Source organism: Protopterus annectens, chromosome 6.part0 (assembly GCF_019279795.1).
Source record: "Protopterus annectens isolate FY-2018-M chromosome 6.part0, PAN1.0, whole genome shotgun sequence".
In the NCBI taxonomy this organism is placed as follows: domain Eukaryota; kingdom Metazoa; phylum Chordata; order Ceratodontiformes; family Protopteridae; genus Protopterus; species Protopterus annectens.
Genome location: NC_056737.1, coordinates 1,188,059,177 through 1,188,078,621, shown reverse-complemented (window position 1 = coordinate 1,188,078,621; position 19,445 = coordinate 1,188,059,177). Strand labels below are relative to the sequence as shown.

The following is a 19,445-nucleotide window of genomic DNA, read 5'->3' as shown; positions in this document are numbered from 1 at the left end:
TGTGGATGCTGTAACCATTACACTGCTGACATTAACGTTGCTTCCGCCTATTTCCTATTTAGATGATTTCTATGTGTAAGCTAGGCTAAGCAAAGGGTGGAGTCCCCCAAACTCACTGTGCTTCATGTACTCTTGAAATAACAACATATAACAAATGTACTGTGAGACAATACTTTACATTCCTAACTACATTAGGCATAGCCCCTCACTGACACACTTCAAGGGAAACCTTGTTGTGTGAATGGGTAACAGAATATACACCCCTGGGATCATGTGTCCCAGAACCATACAGCTGTGGCGGGGGGGTTGTCCAGTTGATAGCTGCAAGACCTGTTGGGGGAATTGAATGGTGTTGAGTTGTCACATTAACATGCCCTCTATAGATCACTAAGTGCCCCTATCACCCTCCACAACCCTAATCTTCAACAGCTTCCAGCAACTCTGCCTGGAATTGCTTCATTGGCTATGCTTGACAGAGACTCAGTTACTTCATCAGTGTTGCGGGGAAAGCTATGCTTCTAATTGTCCATGGGCAGATAGGTAGTAGGCTATCTGTGAAGCTCTAAAGTGCAGGCCATCACAGCCATAATATGTGAATAAACAGATCTTCAGATCACAATATCCAGTGAGAAATCACCATGTAGTCAGGAAACAGATAAGTACAGCAAGAACATACAGAACACTGATACTTAGTCACTCCAAAAGCCTATCTTGGAAGCTAGAAGACTTGTATAACTTTAAGGCTTTCTATTGCTTACCAGGTGGTTACCTACAGGAGAGATGAAAAACAAGCACAGATGGGGAACATGCATGCAGTGATACCATACCGGCCTATGTGTCAGCCTTAGGCTTTGGAATACTGGCCAAGACTATTGGCGCCTCCATGGTGCCTTATTTAGGAGAGTCTCAAAGGTGAATACCAGCTCTGTACACAGCACAATAGCAGATTCAATGAGGGTTATGCTACTCAACATCAGGGGTTGTGATCACAAGGTGCATGCACTCACAGCACTCCTCAGGATGGACAACATCAACATCTGTGCAGTAACTGAGTTCTGTCTTAAGGCTCCTGATAGCACACCAGCACTACCAGACTACAACCCATATGACACATTTCAGCCACAGAACATGGACTGACAGACATGGAGAGGCTGTATCCATATTCATCAGGGATACCTACACCTCCAGGTTAGTGGGGCAGCATGATACCTCTGAGATCATCCATGTGCAGCTAGCATCAGCCACAACTACAATGTAAACTGTGGCCTGCTACAGATCACCCTCCATGACCCAGGACCACCACTCCACCTACCTGGAGACAGTGAAGAATATGATAGTCCTAATGCACACCCTGGCATTGGTCAGTGTCAACTACCATACCATAAACTGGGAAACATACCCCGGTACTCACTTCCAGGCCCAGCACTTCTTGGAATTTATCACCTCATATGCCCTGTATCAGGTGCTATCCTCCCTAACGTGGGGTGGAAACTACTAGAAGTGGTCATCACTAACATGGGCAACAGGTTAACTGGTCACTGGTTAGATCTGACCATGAACAATTCACTGTTTCTACTCCCAAGCATCTCCCCCACCCATGGATACCACAGTATATACCTTTCCTACAGCTAAATTTACACTATTAGTGACAGGGGTGTGGAGTTTCACAGCACCCACGCTAAAGTGAAACACTGCTCAAGATAAAGACAGATGTACAAATGCAGTTTATAAGCAGCTACATGGATGTATGGATCGTGTCATCACTGGTAAACAAAGACTCACTTCCCCTAGACAAGGACACCGGTCTTGTGGACCTCTGCAATAAACAGGCTATACTATAGAAGTAGGACAGTGTTCCAGACAAACAGCAAATCCCACGAAGGGTAGACATCCATAACCACTATTAGTATGATACGTAGGTCCCTCATGACATCATCCAAGGCTAACATCAGCAGGAGAATACGTAAGGATTCGAAAGATAACCCCAAAGCCTTCTTTGGCTATGTCAAGGATCTACGTGGTGACACACAGATTTGCACTCTGCCGGTGAAATATAGCACAAAATATGCTGACCCTACTGATATCGCCAACATCCTTGCAGATACATTCAGTGCATACTTCACCCCCTAAAGAGTCCACAACACTACCCGAAAGGTACAGTATCCCACACATCAGAAACACACAAGTGGAAATGGCCCTCTCTAACAGCAAAACACAGTGCCAATGGAGGCAGATGTTGTCCCAGACTACATATTGCAAACTGTACAAGACAACCTGCCCCCCACTTAATTAAGCTTTCCTACCTCAACCTCTCTACAGGCTACATGCCCATACAATGGCACGTGGTAACAGTTATTCCACTCCATCAAGGTGGAATCACAGCTGACCATGGTAACTACCACCCCATAAGCCTGACTAGCCTGGTCTGCAATGGTATGGTTCGCATCCTCATGGCACTCATTAACAAAGACATTGGTAACCTCTGAACACATGACCCAACCCAGGTCAGCTTGGTTGAGTGCAGTTCATGCCTACTGAACCTGTTTGACATCTTACATACAATCACCAAGACATTAGATGATGGTGGAGGTGGTTCACACATACTACCTGGACCTCGCTAAGGCCCCACTCAGGTATTATTGATAAACACACCAGCCTGTACATACACCCATACATCACAGGTTGGGTTGCCAACAGGCTTACACACAGAACCCACATGGTACGATTAGCGGTCTCCAGGTCCAACTTTTGACCAGTCACGACTGGTGTCCCACAGGACTCAGTCCTGGGAGCCCTACTGTTTGGCATATACATCTCAGAGGTAAAGGCAAACACAGCTGGACTACGGCAGACCATGTTTGGCAATGACTGCAAACTGGGAGCCATGATTGATAGTCCAGCTTACACAGACATCCCTCAAGGGGCCTCACAGAAAATGTCACAGGGTGTCAACATCATGGCCTCCAGCCAAGTGCCTCTTACTGCATGGTCATTCCATTGTGGAATTGGCACTCACATATTAACACATAAGTGGCAGCCACTTTAATATGGACGAGGTAATGGGGTATCTGGGGACTAAGGTAGACAGTAATCTCCCCTTTGAAAATCATATCTCCACAGTAGTTAGGACATCCTTCTATGTAGCCCATCTGATTACTAAAGGATTCCCATCTAGACATACTGGGGTTATAGTGCCCCTTTACTCATCACTCATCAGTTCCATCATTGGGTATAATAACCCATGTGGGATGTACCTCAGAAGACACTACCAACAGCTGGGAGGTCCACGAATGTACCTCACCAAGGGGAATACTGGCCTCCAACTCATGGCCTATGCAGCCAGACTGAATAAACTCCTGCTTTACTCAGTGGCATCGTGTTTACCCAGAGATGATCTCCGCTGGCCAACACAGCCATGTTGAACTCAGGCTTGATGGATATGCTCCACCTATGGGAATCCATGTTACAGTGAGCCACACAATGTAGTGAGCTGAACCTTGTCACAACAATAACTGGAAGCTTCCTGTCACAGACACTCCCCATACTTTGGAACAGCATCCCTTACTACATTACAGAGCCCCTCACTAACACTCTACAAGAGAAACCTTGAAGAGTGGATGGGGAACAGTAGATGCACCCCAGGGATCCCACCATTGGCTCTGCTCCACAGAGGAACAGTTAATGGATCAATGGGGTGGCAAAAGCTGACTCATTTTGGCTGGGCTTATGAATGGCCTCTGGCAGTTGGCCAATTACCTACCTATGAATCTATACATACAGTATCTGCATATGCTGATAGCTTAATTTACTGTTCAGGTGTTGACTTACCTTGTGCCAATGGCAGTTGTGTGTGCGATAGTTGAGGGCTGCCTATGTTGGATGAACACAGTAGACTGCCTATACATGACAATTTGCAGGTAATATTGTGTATGTGCCATCCATTTTTACTGTGTGTGCAGGTGGAGAAAGGTGTCAGTTCCTAGGTGCCTACACTGTCAGTGTGTGTGCTATAAGTTCCCTCTTTGCCAAGGCATGGGCATACAGGGCACGTCTCCATCTGCCTACTGGGGCTGGATCAGGGTGTTTGTGGTCTGAGTACCTGTGGGGGCCTTGACAGTGGTAGTGGGCTGTGAGAGCCTTCACCATTCTGTCCCTGCTACAACTGTTTCCGCAGGACCATAATGTGTAGCATGGCACACACTATGAAGATGTGGGCACATGTGCCTGGAGAGTACTGCAAGGATCCACCAGATATGTCCAAGCAACAGAACTGTGATTTCAGCATCCCAAACACACGCTCTATGATGCTTCTGGTTTGTGCGTGTGCCTCATTATGGCATTCCTGCCAGGGTGTGTGTGCATTTCTGATGGGAGTCATCATCCATGGTTTCAGTGCATAGCCAGCATCCCCCACCAGGTGGCCATTTGGGATGTCCCCCCTGGCAAATAACCGATACAGCTGTGAGGCATGCCAGATGTGGGAGTCGTGATAGCTTCTAGGGCTGCCAGCACACACATCCATGATAATGCCCTGGGCATTGCACACAACTGGCAGTTGATGGAGGGGTATCCCTTGCAGTTTATGTACAGTTCACTTGGTGGTGACTTGATGTGTATGTGCGTGCAGTCTGTTGCACCCAGTACCTCTGGGTATTCTGCCAAATGGTGGAAGAGGCGCATATTGCTGGCCAACTCTTCCTGCGTTCAGGGGAAGTATATGTGCTCATTGGCATGTGGTAACATGGCATCCAGGAACTGGTGTAGTACCCTGGATGCTGATGCCTGTGAGATCCCGATGATATCCCCAGTTGGTCTTTGAAAGGTAACTGTAGCTAGTATTCTCAGGCTTACACATACCTTTGTATCCACTGGGATGGGTTCCCCTCTGTTTGTTCTGGTTCTGAGGTGGGGCTGGCACAGCTCCACAAGTTGCTGTAGGATATCCCTGTCCACCCTGTAACACTCTACTATCTCCAGATCATGTAGATCAGATCATGTTAAACTCATTTAACATAGTGAGATTAAAGCAATGGAGAGCTTTCTTTCTCTGTTGCTACCTCTGGACAAGAAAAAAAAAATCAGGGGATATACTAACGGAAGAAGTCTGGGCGACCGGACCTTTTTCTGTTAGTATATTCTCAGATTTACAACATGCACGCTGATTGGGCTGGCCAATCAGCATGCTCGTTTTTGAATGTTTAGGGCCAGTCATTGTATAATAAGTTTTACACTATCTCATATTTACTGAAAGATACAGTGGGAAAGTCTAATGTCAGGCATCAATGACTGACTATAATCATCCATGGTTTACCAGGTCAGGAAAGGGAGTCATAGAGGAGATTCTAACAACACAGGGACAGGTATGGGATATATGGTGTGGTGCATACGTGTGTGTGTGTGTGTGTGTGTGTGTGTGTGTGTGTGTGTGTGTGTGTGTGTGTGTGTGTGTGTGTGTGTGTGTGTGTGTGTGTGTGTGTGTGTGTGTGTGTGTGTGTGTGTGTGTGTGCACTTGCATGTGCATTTCTGTGTGTGTGTCTGTCCATGTGTGTGTGTGTGTGTATTGTGTGTAGAACAGTGAAGGGGTGCATGTGCTAACACGATGCATCATCTGCCTCTATTAACTACAACAGGAAAGTGATTATCTGCACATTCAGTAGTTAACAGTGATTCAGCAACATGTAAATTAGCTGATAGTGAGGCCTTTCCTCATTACAGCTAATTTGTCTCTGAATACAGTAGCAGTGCTTCACAGAAACAGGGCTATTTTACCACATGGTGAGAGTTGCGGGAGCTAGGTCTGACTCTAAACCGGTTACAAGTGGCATTCCCCAGGGCTCAGTCCTAGGACCCCTCCTGTTCGGCATATACTTCTCAGAGGTACAGACAAGCACAGGAGGACTATGGCTAACCAAGTTCGCAGATGCCTGAAAACTAAGGGCTATAATTGACTCACCGGCTGACACAGACATCCTCTAAAAATGTGTCACTGAAACAGATACCTGGTGTCAAAATCATGGCCTCAACTAAATGCCAAAAAGTGCATAGTTATTCCCTTTGGAAATAACAAAGTACCCACAAACTACCACACAGGTGGTAGTCCCCTAAATACGGAAAATGTAATAAGGGATCTGAGGCCCAAGTATATAGTAATCTCTCGTTTGATAATCACATTGCCAAAGTGGTTAGAAAATCCTTCTGTGTGGCCCACCTAATCAGAAAAGGGTTTGCATCCAGATCAAAAGAGGTCATTGTGCCCCTCTACTCATCACTAAATCAGACCCATCATAGAATACAATACCCCATTTGGGATGTACCTTACACGACACCTGAAACAGCTGGAAAGACCACAGAAGTACCTCACCAAGAGGATCACTGGCCTCAAATAGATGCCCTATGCAACTCGATTGAAGAAATTCCAGCTGTACTCGGTTGCATACCACCTTCTCAGAGGTGATCTCTGCCTGACATATAAGGCCATGTCCAACCCAGAATTGATGGACATGCTCCACCTAAAGAAAACCTTATCCCCTCGAGCCACACACTCTAGGGATCTAAACCTCACTACAACAATAAATAGGACATGCTGGAGGGATAGATTCCTGTCCCAGAGACTTCCCATGCTTTGGAACAAGATTCCAATCTACATTAGGCAGAGCTCCTCACTAGCACTCTTCAAGAGAAACCTTGGTGAGTGGATGAGAAACAAAAAGTTTACCCTGGGGATCACTTCAGTGGCTCTTATAAACCGAGGCACAGGGAACTAATCTAGGGGGTGGTGAAAGCCAACACATTCTGGCTAGGCTTATAAATGCCTTCAGGCAGATAGCCTAGTACCTACCTACCTATGAACCCTTACAGTGACAGGGTGGTTTCTTTCTGTATCTCCAAAGTAATGTCATTGCCATTTTGTGTTTGAGTGATAAGATGTTTCATGTAACACAGTTAAATTATCTGTATTTTCAATTTCTAAAATGTAATAACCTGCTAAAAAGATTGAGAAAGGATCCTGTACCTGAAAGATTACAAAAACACTATTTAGGAATCATAGAGATATTTGGGTCTCCGTCCTTGTTATGAAATGTAGAATGTCATGAAGTACCAAATTCCCAGCAACTCTGTTTTACCATTATCTGAGGCTACAGCCTATAACAATTCAATGCTTGCAGTTAACTGTTGACTCTTGGGGTAGTCTGTCAATCTCTGTTTACATTTCTAGGCCCCCTTACTGATCATCTTCCTTTTTTCCTCCAGGAATTCCTAGCAGCTTGGACAGTAAGCAAGCTTTCAAGAAGTACCTGACGATGGTTATATTCACATGTTCTGCTCAACATGCTGCATTGAACAATGGGCAGGTAAATAAAAATATTAGTTCTCAGAGGAGAAATGTAAACAATGTTGTACCACTATCAAATGATTTCTTATGAGGCCACTGTCAGGGAATTTGGCATGCCTAGCTACATAAACCAATATCAGGAGTACAGCAAATATTGTTATTATTATTATTTTTTTACATTCTATCTTCACCCAGGATGATGCCTCAACATAAACAAAAAATGATTGACTTCAACAATTGGCTTAGCTTCTGGTGTCAGTCCAGAGGATCCAGTATCTGTCACCTTGGGAAGATATGTTCAACAGACCACACTGCTTTGCCAGAGATGGTTTTCACCAGTTGCCTCTTGGCTTTCAGTTACTAGAAAAGGTACTTGCTTCCACCATAATGCCTTTTTTAGGCAATGTCATAACAACAAAATTCCCAACGTAACAAAAATTCACTAGAGACAACTCAAGGTTATGCTGCTTAATACTAGGAGGCTAAATCAAAAACTGTGCTCACTGGAAGCACTCCTTACCATGGGAGATGCTCATGTCTGTGCAGTCACAGATACATGGTTCAAGGCTGTAGAGAGACCCCCCGCCATAAAAGGCTGCAATGCCTTCCACACATTCAGACCTCAAAACTATCATGGAAGAACAAAAGGTAGAGGTGTGTCCCTCTTCATTAAAGACAATGCACCTCTAGACTGCATAAACAGTACAACTCCCTAGTCATACACCAAGTCCAACTAACTGTAGGTAAAACCCCCTTCCATATCATTGTCAGTTATAGGTCCCCCACCATGAACCATAAGAACCTCTTTGCCTACCTGGACCTACTTGAGTCACTTAATATTGCATCAAACACCTTGGTATTGGGTGATTTCAACTATTCTACCATCGATCAGGAGTCATATATGAGCACAAACACATTAGCCCTAAGGTTCCTAGACTTTGTTAATACAAATGCTCTGGAACAGATAGTCTATACCCCTATAAGGGGCTCAAATGTCCTAGACATAGTACTCACCAACATAGGTGATCTCTGCACTTCCTCCTGTGTGTTGCCCTCCCTGGCAAGGTCTGATCATAAATCAGTCTCTTTCAAAGTAATAATCATACCTGCCTCACCAACAAGAGCAAAAAGCATGAACAATTTCTTTAAGGCAAACTATAGCCTCCTAAGCTATGGCATAGTTTCAACCCCCCTGCTACCACTGTCAACAATGACCCCTATACAGAGGTGTTTACAAATGTCCTGTATAAACACCTGTACAAATGTATAGGCTCAGCTGTACCTGAAAGGATCAAAATAAGGTCCTCACAAAAAACAAGCCACCCTAGTGGACATCAAGCATAAATAGGTTATACAACAAGAGGAATAAACTAATGTCTAAGAACAAGAGGGAACTGACTCAGCAGAGGAAGGACACCCTCCTCAGCTGGAACAAGCAAATTACATATCTTGTAAGGTCCTTTAAAGCCAATCACAAAGATAAATTAACATCCCTAGCTAATGATAATCACAAGGCATTCTTTAGCTACATCAGAAATCGATAAGGGAAGACCCAGATTTGTGCCAAACTAGTAGTGGACGAACACTCATACTGACCTTGATGGCATCACCAACCTGCTAGCAGAAAGATTTCATGCAAACTTTACCACCCTGTCCCCACCAGACATACCCCAATCATACTTGTCACCAGTCCTCTACCTACTATCTCCAATGAGCTGGTCATAACTACATTCTCCATGGCCAAAAAATAGTCTCTTTGGGACCAGATAACATCCCTGGTTGCCTACTAAAAGGTCTAAAACTGGACCTAGTGGAACCACTTGGCACTCTCTTCAACCACCGTCTAAGTACTGGCTTTGTCACAGCACAGTGGAAAACAGCAACAGTAATTTCCTTGCATAAAGGGGTCCATCAACCGATCCTCGGAACTATAGACTCATATAAATGGGCTAAACTCTTGGCAAGGCTTATAAGGGCTTCAGTGCCAATAGTCCAGTAAATTCCTATGATCCTATAAGCCTAGCCAATTGTATCTGCAAGACAATGGAGAGAATCATTATGGACCTTATTAACAAAGACATAGATGACCTTCAAACTCTTGACCCAACCTAATTTGACTTTGTTAAGCATGGATAATGCTTATTAAACCTGGTGGACTTCTTTGAGAATCTCACCAAAGCCCAGATGAAGAGATGAAGGCAAAACAGTACATACAACCTATCTTGACTTAGCCAAGGCTTTTGACACATTCCCCCATTCAAGCATCATTGAGAAAGTCACCCATCTGGGAATTAACCATATATCACTAGATGGTTAGCCAACTGGCTTAACTACAGAATGCATACAGTCAAAGTTGGGGATTCCACCTCTACCAGCAGACCAGTTACCAGTGGTGTACCACAAGGATCTGTGCTGGGCCCCTACTGTTTGGAATCTATTTCTCAGAAGTCCAAGAGAAAATAGATCCCCTGTGGCTTATCAAGCTTGCCGATGACTGCAGACTGGATGTAATCACTGAGTCCCCCAACGATGCTGACATACTACAAAAAGGGCTTAAACAGAAAAAATGATTGGTGCCAAAGCCATGGAGTTAAACTAAATGCAAAAAAAACAATGTATTATCATCCCCTTTGGCAAAGGGGAAGTCTCTGCAAATTACAATATTAACAGTACCCCCTTAGCTCAAACCCTGTGGTGAGAGATTTCAGAACACAGGTTGATAGCAACCTTAACTTCAGTCACCATGTGTCCACAGTGGTAAGGAAGGCCTTCTACGTTGCACATCTCATAAGTAAGGGAATCACATCCAGAGCTATGGGTGTTATAACCCCCTTGTACTCATCCCTCATCAGAGCACTAATGGGTACATCATTCCCTTCTGTATGTACCTCAACAGACACCTGCAGCAGCTGGAGAGACCTCAGAGATTTCAAACAAGAAAATTCAGGGCCTTCAACACACAACCTATATGGACAGACTGAAGGCCCTCTCACTGTACTCTGTATCTTAAAGGCTGCTGAGAGGCGACTTGTGTCTGGCCTACCATTTCACATTTGCTCATATAATACCCATTAGTCCAAAATGTTTTTTTTATTATGACTGAAAAACACCGAAGATGTACTGCTAATGTACCTACACTGTCTACAGTTGTTGCACGCATAGCTACCTTTCTTTTGTATTACATTCATGTTAGTGTTACTCCTATCATTTGATCCTTGTTCCAACAAACTTTTCATATTTTGTAACTTTCTTATAGGTAAAAGATGGTCGTAAACCAATGATCTTAACCAAGTCAGAATTTCCTAAAAGAATCTTCCAAGTTTCTGTTATGATATTCTTTATAAACCACATCTCATTAGTGATTGGTAATGGAAAAGAACAACAATACTTTTGAATAGAACCTGATACTATAGTATTACTATGTTCATCGCCTTGTACAACTTGTCCAGTGTTTCCTTTCAAAATTGGAACAGCCTTTCCACTTCTTAACAATAACACCACTTTATCTATCCTTTGTAGCCATACCTTTTCATAACCTCTAGCTACAAAAAAACTTCTTAAATTGTCTACTTCATTTAAAAATGTGACATCGCTAGATGTTAATCTGCTTAACCTAATCAGTTGTCCCTTCACCACTCCCTTTTTCTTATGAGGTGGATGAAGGCTATCTCTATGTAAGTATTGATTAGCAAATACCAATTTTCTATAAATACTACTAACAAAATTCATACTGTGAAAATCATAAGTCAGATGCAAATCCAGAAAATCAATACTTTGCCCAAATCCACTAATGACAAATTTCAAGAAGTTAGTAGAATTGTTTGTCTGAAACAAAACTAACAAATTCATCATAATTATCCTTCCACAAGAAAAAAAAATCATCAATGTAACAACGGTATACTAAAACTTTGTCAGCCAACTGATGTGTAACCAAATATTTATTCTCCCAGTTGGCCATTACTAAATTAGCAAAGGCAGGTGCTACCCTTGCCCCCATTGCCACACCCAAAGACTGTTTATAGAATTTGCCATTAAATAGAAAAAAGTTGTTTTCTAATACTATGTCCATAAGTGCACATATAGTATTGATTTTAGTGCAAGTGAAATCCATACAGGTACTTAAATATTCTCTCAAGTATTCCAGTCACACTTCCTGATCTGTACTCATGTAAAGTGAAACGACATCTAGAGAAGCAAAAAGAAAACTACATTCATCAAGTCGAAAATCCCTCAATTCTTCTGTACTTTTGTAATCCCAAAAAGCACTGCCATCTTAGAAAATTCCACTTGTAAAAAAGAAAAAGTCTGATGATCTATCTCCCCCTGAAAAAACATGTCAAGCAATAAAGTGTCCAATTTTAAATAACAATATCATGTATTTCTTCCAAGGAACCAAATGGCAGTGCACATAGACTCTTCAGTCAAGTAACGAATCACAAACTCTTCAGTCCAGTTATATCCAAAAAATGTAAAGATGCAGTTTCACGTAAAAAACTAATTTATTGCAAATTCAGTAAGCGCTTTCACCCGTAGGCTTCCTCAGACTTTGACATTAAGCTTCTCTTAACCCAAGTTTAAATAAGCAAGAATATCATTCTATTGGTTAGCGTCACATCCCTATACCATTACATAGAAGAGGGCATCTTGTTATATCGTATAACATTATTAATGAATTTCTTTGTACAATATGTTTGAAGCTATATGTTAAAAAACTCATTTCAGATATATATTATTGTTCAGATATTGTTTAAATGAAAACAATATATTTTTTTAAAAACGCATTACTGCCTAACAGAATATAAAAAACATCTCCTATATGGAAGATACCATAAATTACCTATCTACGAAACCATACAATAAAGAACATTTATTGAAAGTACTAATATTAAAAAATATTGTTAAAAGACTGTTAATAAAAAAACATATTCTCTTAATAATATTGATCTGTGCTAATAAAATGTACGCAGTCTGCAGCTCTACATATACCTATCAACACATGTATCAAAATGGGGCAACTATTAAAACTTGCATGTATAACATAAAGTAAAAAATCTGAAGACCTATATAGTCTGCAAATCCCAAATGCATAAAATGAAAAATGCACAGATGCATCCTATATATACCTGACATAAAATGTCACAAAAAATTGATAATCGCATAAAATGCATTATAAAACTTCAAGGTACATGTAAAAAACACATTCAAAAAAGGCTACGAGTGCTTAAAAACATTTCCTGAAACAATGGCATAACAATTTGCAATTCAGTATAACAGTACAACAAAAAAGTATATATGTTAATATATGACCAGTTCTCTTGATGGCGTGGACATGCATAACTAGTTTTCAGCTAGTAGACAAGTAAACCATATGCATATGAACATATATATTAAACATAAAAAACATGTCAGGGTTCATATATAGTATAATATCTGTGGATCTATGTGGTCAACTAATATTAGACGCAGAACCTAAGTGTGAACTATATGTGCTGGATACACTAAACCCCGAGGACATAGTAAAAACTTCTGAATTCTCATTGCACATGTAAATAAGGGACTATTCAAGAATAACAAATGGATGTCCCTTCACATACGCCTCTGTGTGCAACTGTAAAAAATTATTCATATCAGAGCACATCGTGATGGTGTTGTCCATGAACAAGACTTATGCCATAACCTACTATTAACCAGCTACCAAAAAATAGCAAGTAAAGGGAAGTAAATAAATATTCACTATCTCATACATTGGGAAATATATAATATATTAAACAAATAATCATGAATTTAATCAATACTAATGTCAAAATAACGATACCTAGTAAGTGTGTTCAAAAACATAATTTCATATATAACAACCGGTATCATTTCATGTCTATAAAATTAGTAGATCATATGAGGTGCTTTGCTTAAGTTCTATGTCTACAAAGCCTCCTCTTTTTGAGTATCGGCTTCACCTGTATTCTATCGTTAAGTCCTGGGGCCACATCAGCTCTACATCTGATGATCCATTTGAGCTCAGTCTCTAATGTAAAATTAATTAAGTCACCACCTCTCTTGCTCGCAAAAACACTTTGGAGCACACAGAAAGTAAATGTGTGTGTTGGTCCTACCTCCTGACAGTGTTTTGATAAGGCATTATTAGCTGACCCCACTCTAATATGATAAATGTGCTCCCTGATGCGTTCTTTCAGGGTTCTATTGGTCTTTCCAATGTAGAATGAATCACATGACGTGCATCTTGCTAAGTATATTACATTAATGCTAGAGCAGGTCATTCTGGTTGTTAGTCTAAACTCACGTCCAATGACAGGATGTATAAAGTCCATCCTAGTGTCAATAAATCTACATTGGATGCAACTATTGCATGGTATCGTATTATAAATCTTCGACAGGGTGGTCCCAATATGATGTGTTTTAAAGGGTTTACATAACATCTTCTTAAGATTAGGTTTATTTTTGAACACCACTTTAGGAGATGGACCCACTATATTCCCTATGTTCACATCCAATTGTAATACTTCCCAATGCTTAATCATAAATCCTCTAATACTTTCAGCATCTTTCGTGAAGTACATCGGTATTCTAAATTCTTGTTTAGGTGGACGATGTATTTGATTGTCCATTAATAATGGTAAAGAAAAGTAGGGTTTGGCTCTGGTGGTTCTTAATCCACTTACCTCTACCTTTAATTTTTCAAACTCATTAGGATTGTAGCCTCTATATTGAAAGTTTTGTCTTAAGCTTTTTAGTTCAGCCAAAAAGCCTTCATTTGATGGATTTAGCCTAGAGGCTCTCATGATCTGGCTTTTCATTACATTCCCAAAAACATATTTTGGGTGCATACTTTTCCTATGTAAAAAGTGTTCCTATGGCATGTTTTGCGATGTATAGAAGTATTCAACATGCCATTATTCAATTTAGAGATATTTACATCCAGAAAAGACAAATGGTCCATAGAATACTGTAGGGTAAACTTCAAAAAATCAGTTGAATCATTCATAAGGTGGACAAACCTTAAAAGGCTTCCCAAATCATCCAACCAAATCATAAAGAGGTCATCTACAAACCTCCTATACAGTCCTACAGATTCTCTAAAGCCATCTAATCGAAAAAGATGGTCAGCCTCCCAACTAGCCATAACTAGGTTGGCGTAGCTATTGGCACAAGAAGTGCCCATAGCTACGCCATCTCTCTGTAGAAATAATTCATCCTGAAACATAAAGACATTGCTGTTTAGCACTGTCTCCAGTAATAGTGCTAACATATCAATTTTATCCGAGGTGTAATTAGAACTAGCACGCAAACATTTCTGTATGCATTGTACTCCTATTTCATTAGATATTACGGTAAATAAGCTGACAACATCCAAAGTCACCAGATAAAAAGGTTTTGTAACATCCAAATGCTTCGTATAATCATATAAGTCCAACAAAAACTGTTTACTATCTCTTAAAATAAAGGAGTTTGTTTCAACTATAGGATGCAAATGTTGTTCTAAATAGATGGACAAGGGTTCAGTGACCCAACCTTGTCCGGCCACAATTGGGCACATAGGTGGTTTAAGTAAGGATTTATGAACTTTCAGAAGTCCTTGTATAATGGGTATTGTGGGGTTAGCGACCTTAATATATTCGTATAAATCTTCCCCTATTAAATTGTTAATACACTGAAAAAGATGTGGGAGAGAGCTACGACTCGTTAATTGTCAATCTTTCTAGTAAAATACTAACAGAATATGAAATACAAGTTTTAGAGAAAGGGCTAAGTTTTATCCCTACCAGTAGAGGGAACTTAGTTGAGTCTATCATTGACTTTAAATTATTTGTTAGGAATTTACAATTGAAGTTTGAATTTGGTGAGAGTCAAGGGGCTCATACACAGACCTTGTTTCGCCCCAATAGTTTATATATTCCACAACTGCATCCATTAATTGATACATTTTATAAATTAGTAGAGAATGATATTTATAAGTATTTTGAGAATGATCCTGAAAGTGGTAATAAATATAGAAAAAATTTAAATTTTAATCAAAGGAAAGCACTTAATGACCTTAAATCTGATGAAACTTTAGTTATTAGGCCTGCGGACAAAGGGGGACCCATTGTCCTTATGGATACAGATGAATATAACAATGCGATGCTTTTGATGCTAAGTGATGCAACATTCTATTCTAAAATAGATATGGTTACGGACACTGAGATTGTATTTCAGTTATATTATATGTTAGATGATTTATTATTAAACAATTTAATAGGGGAAGATTTATACGAATATCTTAAGGTCGCTAACCCCACAATACCCATTATACAAGGACTTCCGAAAGTTCATAAATCCTTACTTAAACCACCTATGCACCCAATTGTGGCCGGACAAGGTTGGGTCACTGAACCCTTGTCCATCTATTTAGAACATCATTTGCGTCCTATAGTTGAAACAAACTCCTTTATTTTAAGAGATAGTAAACAGTTTTTGTTGGACTTGTATGATTATACGAAGCATTTGGATGTTACAAAACCTTTTTATCTGGTGACTTTGGATGTTGTCAGCTTATTTACCGTAATATCTAATGAAATAGGAGTACAATGCATACAGAAATGTTTGCGTGCTAGTTCTAATTACACCTCGGATAAAATTGATATGTTAGCACTATTACTGGAGACAGTGCTAAACAGCAATGTCTTTATGTTTCAGGATGAATTATTTCTACAGAGAGATGGCGTAGCTATGGGCACTTCTTGTGCCAATAGCTACGCCAACCTAGTTATGGCTAGTTGGGAGGCTGACCATCTTTTTCAATTAGATGGCTTTAGAGAATCTGTAGGACTGTATAGGAGGTTTGTAGATGACCTCTTTATGATTTGGTTGGATGATTTGGGAAGCCTTTTAAGGTTTGTCCACTTTATGAATGATTCAACTGATTTTTTGCAGTTTACCCTACAGTATTCTATGGACCATTTGTCTTTTCTGGATGTAAATATCTCTAAATTGAGTAATGGCATGTTGAATACTTCTATACATCGCAAAACATGCCATAGGAACAACTTTTTACATGGTTAAAGTATGCACCCAAAATATGTTTTTGGGAATGTAATGAAAAGCCAGATCATGAGAGCCTCTAGGCTAAATCCATCAAATGAAGGCTTTTTGGCTGAACTAAAAAGCTTAAGACAAAACTTTCAATATAGAGGCTACAATCCTAATGAGTTTGAAAAATTAAAGGTAGAGGTAAGTGAATTACGAGCCACCAGAGCCAAACCCTACTTTTCTTTACCATTATTAATGGACAATCAAATACATCGTCCACCTAAACAAGAATTTAGAATACCGATGTACTTCACGAAAGATGCTGAAAGTATTAGAGGATTTATGATTAAGCATTGGGAAGTATTACAATTGGATGTGAACATAGGGAATATAGTGGGTCCATCTCCTAAAGTGGTGTTCAAAAATAAACCTAATCTTAAGAAGATGTTATGTAAACCCTTTAAAACACATCATATTGGGACCACCCTGTCAAAGATTTATAATACGATACCATGCAATAGTTGCAACCAATGTAGATTTATTGACACTAGGATGGACTTTATACATCCTGTCACTGGACATGAGTTTAGACTAACAACCAGAACGACCTGCTCTAGTATTAATGTAATATACTTAGCAAGATGCACGTCATGTGATTCATTCTACATTGGAAAGACCAATAGAACCCTGAAAGAACGCATCAGGGAGCACATTTATCATATTAGAGTGGGGTCAGCTAATAATGCCTTATCAAAACACTGTCAGGAGGTAGGACCAACACACACATTTACTTTCTGTGTGCTCCAAAGTGTTTTTGCGAGCAAGAGAGGTGGTGACTTAATTAATTTTACATTAGAGACTGAGCTCAAATGGATCATCAGATGTAGAGCTGATGTGGCCCCAGGACTTAACGATAGAATACAGGTGAAGCCGATACTCAAAAAGAGGAGGCTTCGTAGACATAGAACTTAAGCGAAGCACCTCATATGATCTACTAATTTTATAGACATGAAATGATACCGGTTGTTATATATGAAATTATGTTTTTGAACACACTTACTAGGTATCGTTATTTTGACATTAGTATTGATTAAATTCATGATTATTTGTTTAATATATTATATATTTCCCAATGTATGAGATAGTGAATATTTATTTACTTCCCTTTACTTGCTATTTTTTGGTAGCTGGTTAATAGTAGGTTATGGCATAAGTCTTGTTCATGGACAACACCATCACGATGTGCTCTGATATGAATAATTTTTTACAGTTGCACACAGAGGCGTATGTGAAGGGACATCCATTTGTTATTCTTGAATAGTCCCTTATTTACATGTGCAATGAGAATTCAGAAGTTTTTACTATGTCCTCGGGGTTTAGTGTATCCAGCACATATAGTTCACACACAGGTTCTGCGTCTAATATTAGTTGACCACATAGATCCACAGATATTATACTATATATGAACCCTGACATATATGATCTACTAATTTTATAGACATGAAATGATACCGGTTGTTATATATGAAATTATGTTTTTGAACACACTTACTAGGTATCGTTATTTTGACATTAGTATTGATTAAATTCATGATTATTTGTTTAATATATTATATATTTCCCAATGTATGAGATAGTGAATATTTATTTACTTCCCTTTACTTGCTATTTTTTGGTAGCTGGTTAATAGTAGGTTATGGCATAAGTCTTGTTCATGGACAACACCATCACGATGTGCTCTGATATGAATAATTTTTTACAGTTGCACACAGAGGCGTATGTGAAGGGACATCCATTTGTTATTCTTGAATAGTCCCTTATTTACATGTGCAATGAGAATTCAGAAGTTTTTACTATGTCCTCGGGGTTTAGTGTATCCAGCACATATAGTTCACACTTAGGTTCTGCGTCTAATATTAGTTGACCACATAGATCCACAGATATTATACTATATATGAACCCTGACATGTTTTTTATGTTTAATATATATGTTCATATTCATATGGTTTACTTGTCTACTAGCTGAAAACTAGTTATGCATGTCCACGCCATCAAGAGAACTGGTCATATATTAACATATATACTTTTTTGTTGCACTGTTATACTGAATTGCAAATTGTTATGCCATTGTTTCAGGAAATGTTTTTAAGCACTCGTAGCCTTTTTTGAATGTTTTTTTTACATGTACCTTGAAGGTTTATAATGCATTTTATGCGATTATCAATTTTTTGTGACATTTTATGTCAGGTATATATAGGATGCATCTGTGCATTTTTCATTTTATGCATTTGGGATTTGCAGACTATATAGGTCTTCAGATTTTTTACTTTATGTTATACATGCAAGTTTTAATAGTTGCCCCATTTTGATACATGTGTTGATAGGTATATGTAGAGCTGCAGAATGCGTACATTTTATTAGCACAGATCAATATTATTAGGAGAATATGTTTTTTTATTAATAGTCTTTTAACAATATTTTTTAATATTAGTACTTTCAATAAATGTTCTTTATTGTATGGTTTCGTAGATAGGTAATTTATGGTATCTTCCATATAGGAGATGTTTTTTATATTCTGTTAGGCAGTAATGTGTTTTTAAAAAAATATATTGTTTTCATTTAAACAATATCTGAACAATAATATATATCTGAAATGAGTTCAAACATATTGTACAAAGAAATTCATTAATAATGTTATACGATATAACAAGATGCCCTCTTCTATGTAATGGTATAGGGATGTGACGCTAACCAATAGAATGATATTCTTGCTTATTTAAACTTGGGTTAAGAGAAGCTTAATGTCAAAGTCTGAAGAAGCCTACGGGTGAAAGCGCTTACTGAATTTGCAATAAATTAGTTTTTTACGTGAAACTGCATCTTTACATTTTTTGGACATGATTGGACTGAAGAGTTTGTGATTCGTTACTTGATTGAAGAGTCTATACGCACTGCCATTGGGTTCCTAGAAGAAAATACATGCTATTGTTTTTCACTTTATTTTATACGTTTTCGGGAACCAAGCTCTGTTGGCTCTGTGTTCTTTACTTGACTAGTTACAATTTTAAATAACATTTTTTTATAAACA

At 39.4% G+C, this 19,445-nt stretch overlaps 1 protein-coding gene across 1 annotated transcript in view; it reads left to right on the top strand.

Annotated features, from left to right (window-relative positions):
• LOC122803963 (polyunsaturated fatty acid lipoxygenase ALOX15B-like) overlaps positions 1–19,445 on the top strand; it is a 782,621-nt gene that overhangs the window by 632,711 nt on the left and 130,465 nt on the right. Inside the window, exon 9 of the mRNA XM_044073640.1 lies at positions 7,252–7,352. Within this exon, the coding sequence (XP_043929575.1) occupies positions 7,252–7,352 (101 nt within the window). The remainder of the gene's footprint in view (positions 1–7,251; positions 7,353–19,445) is intronic.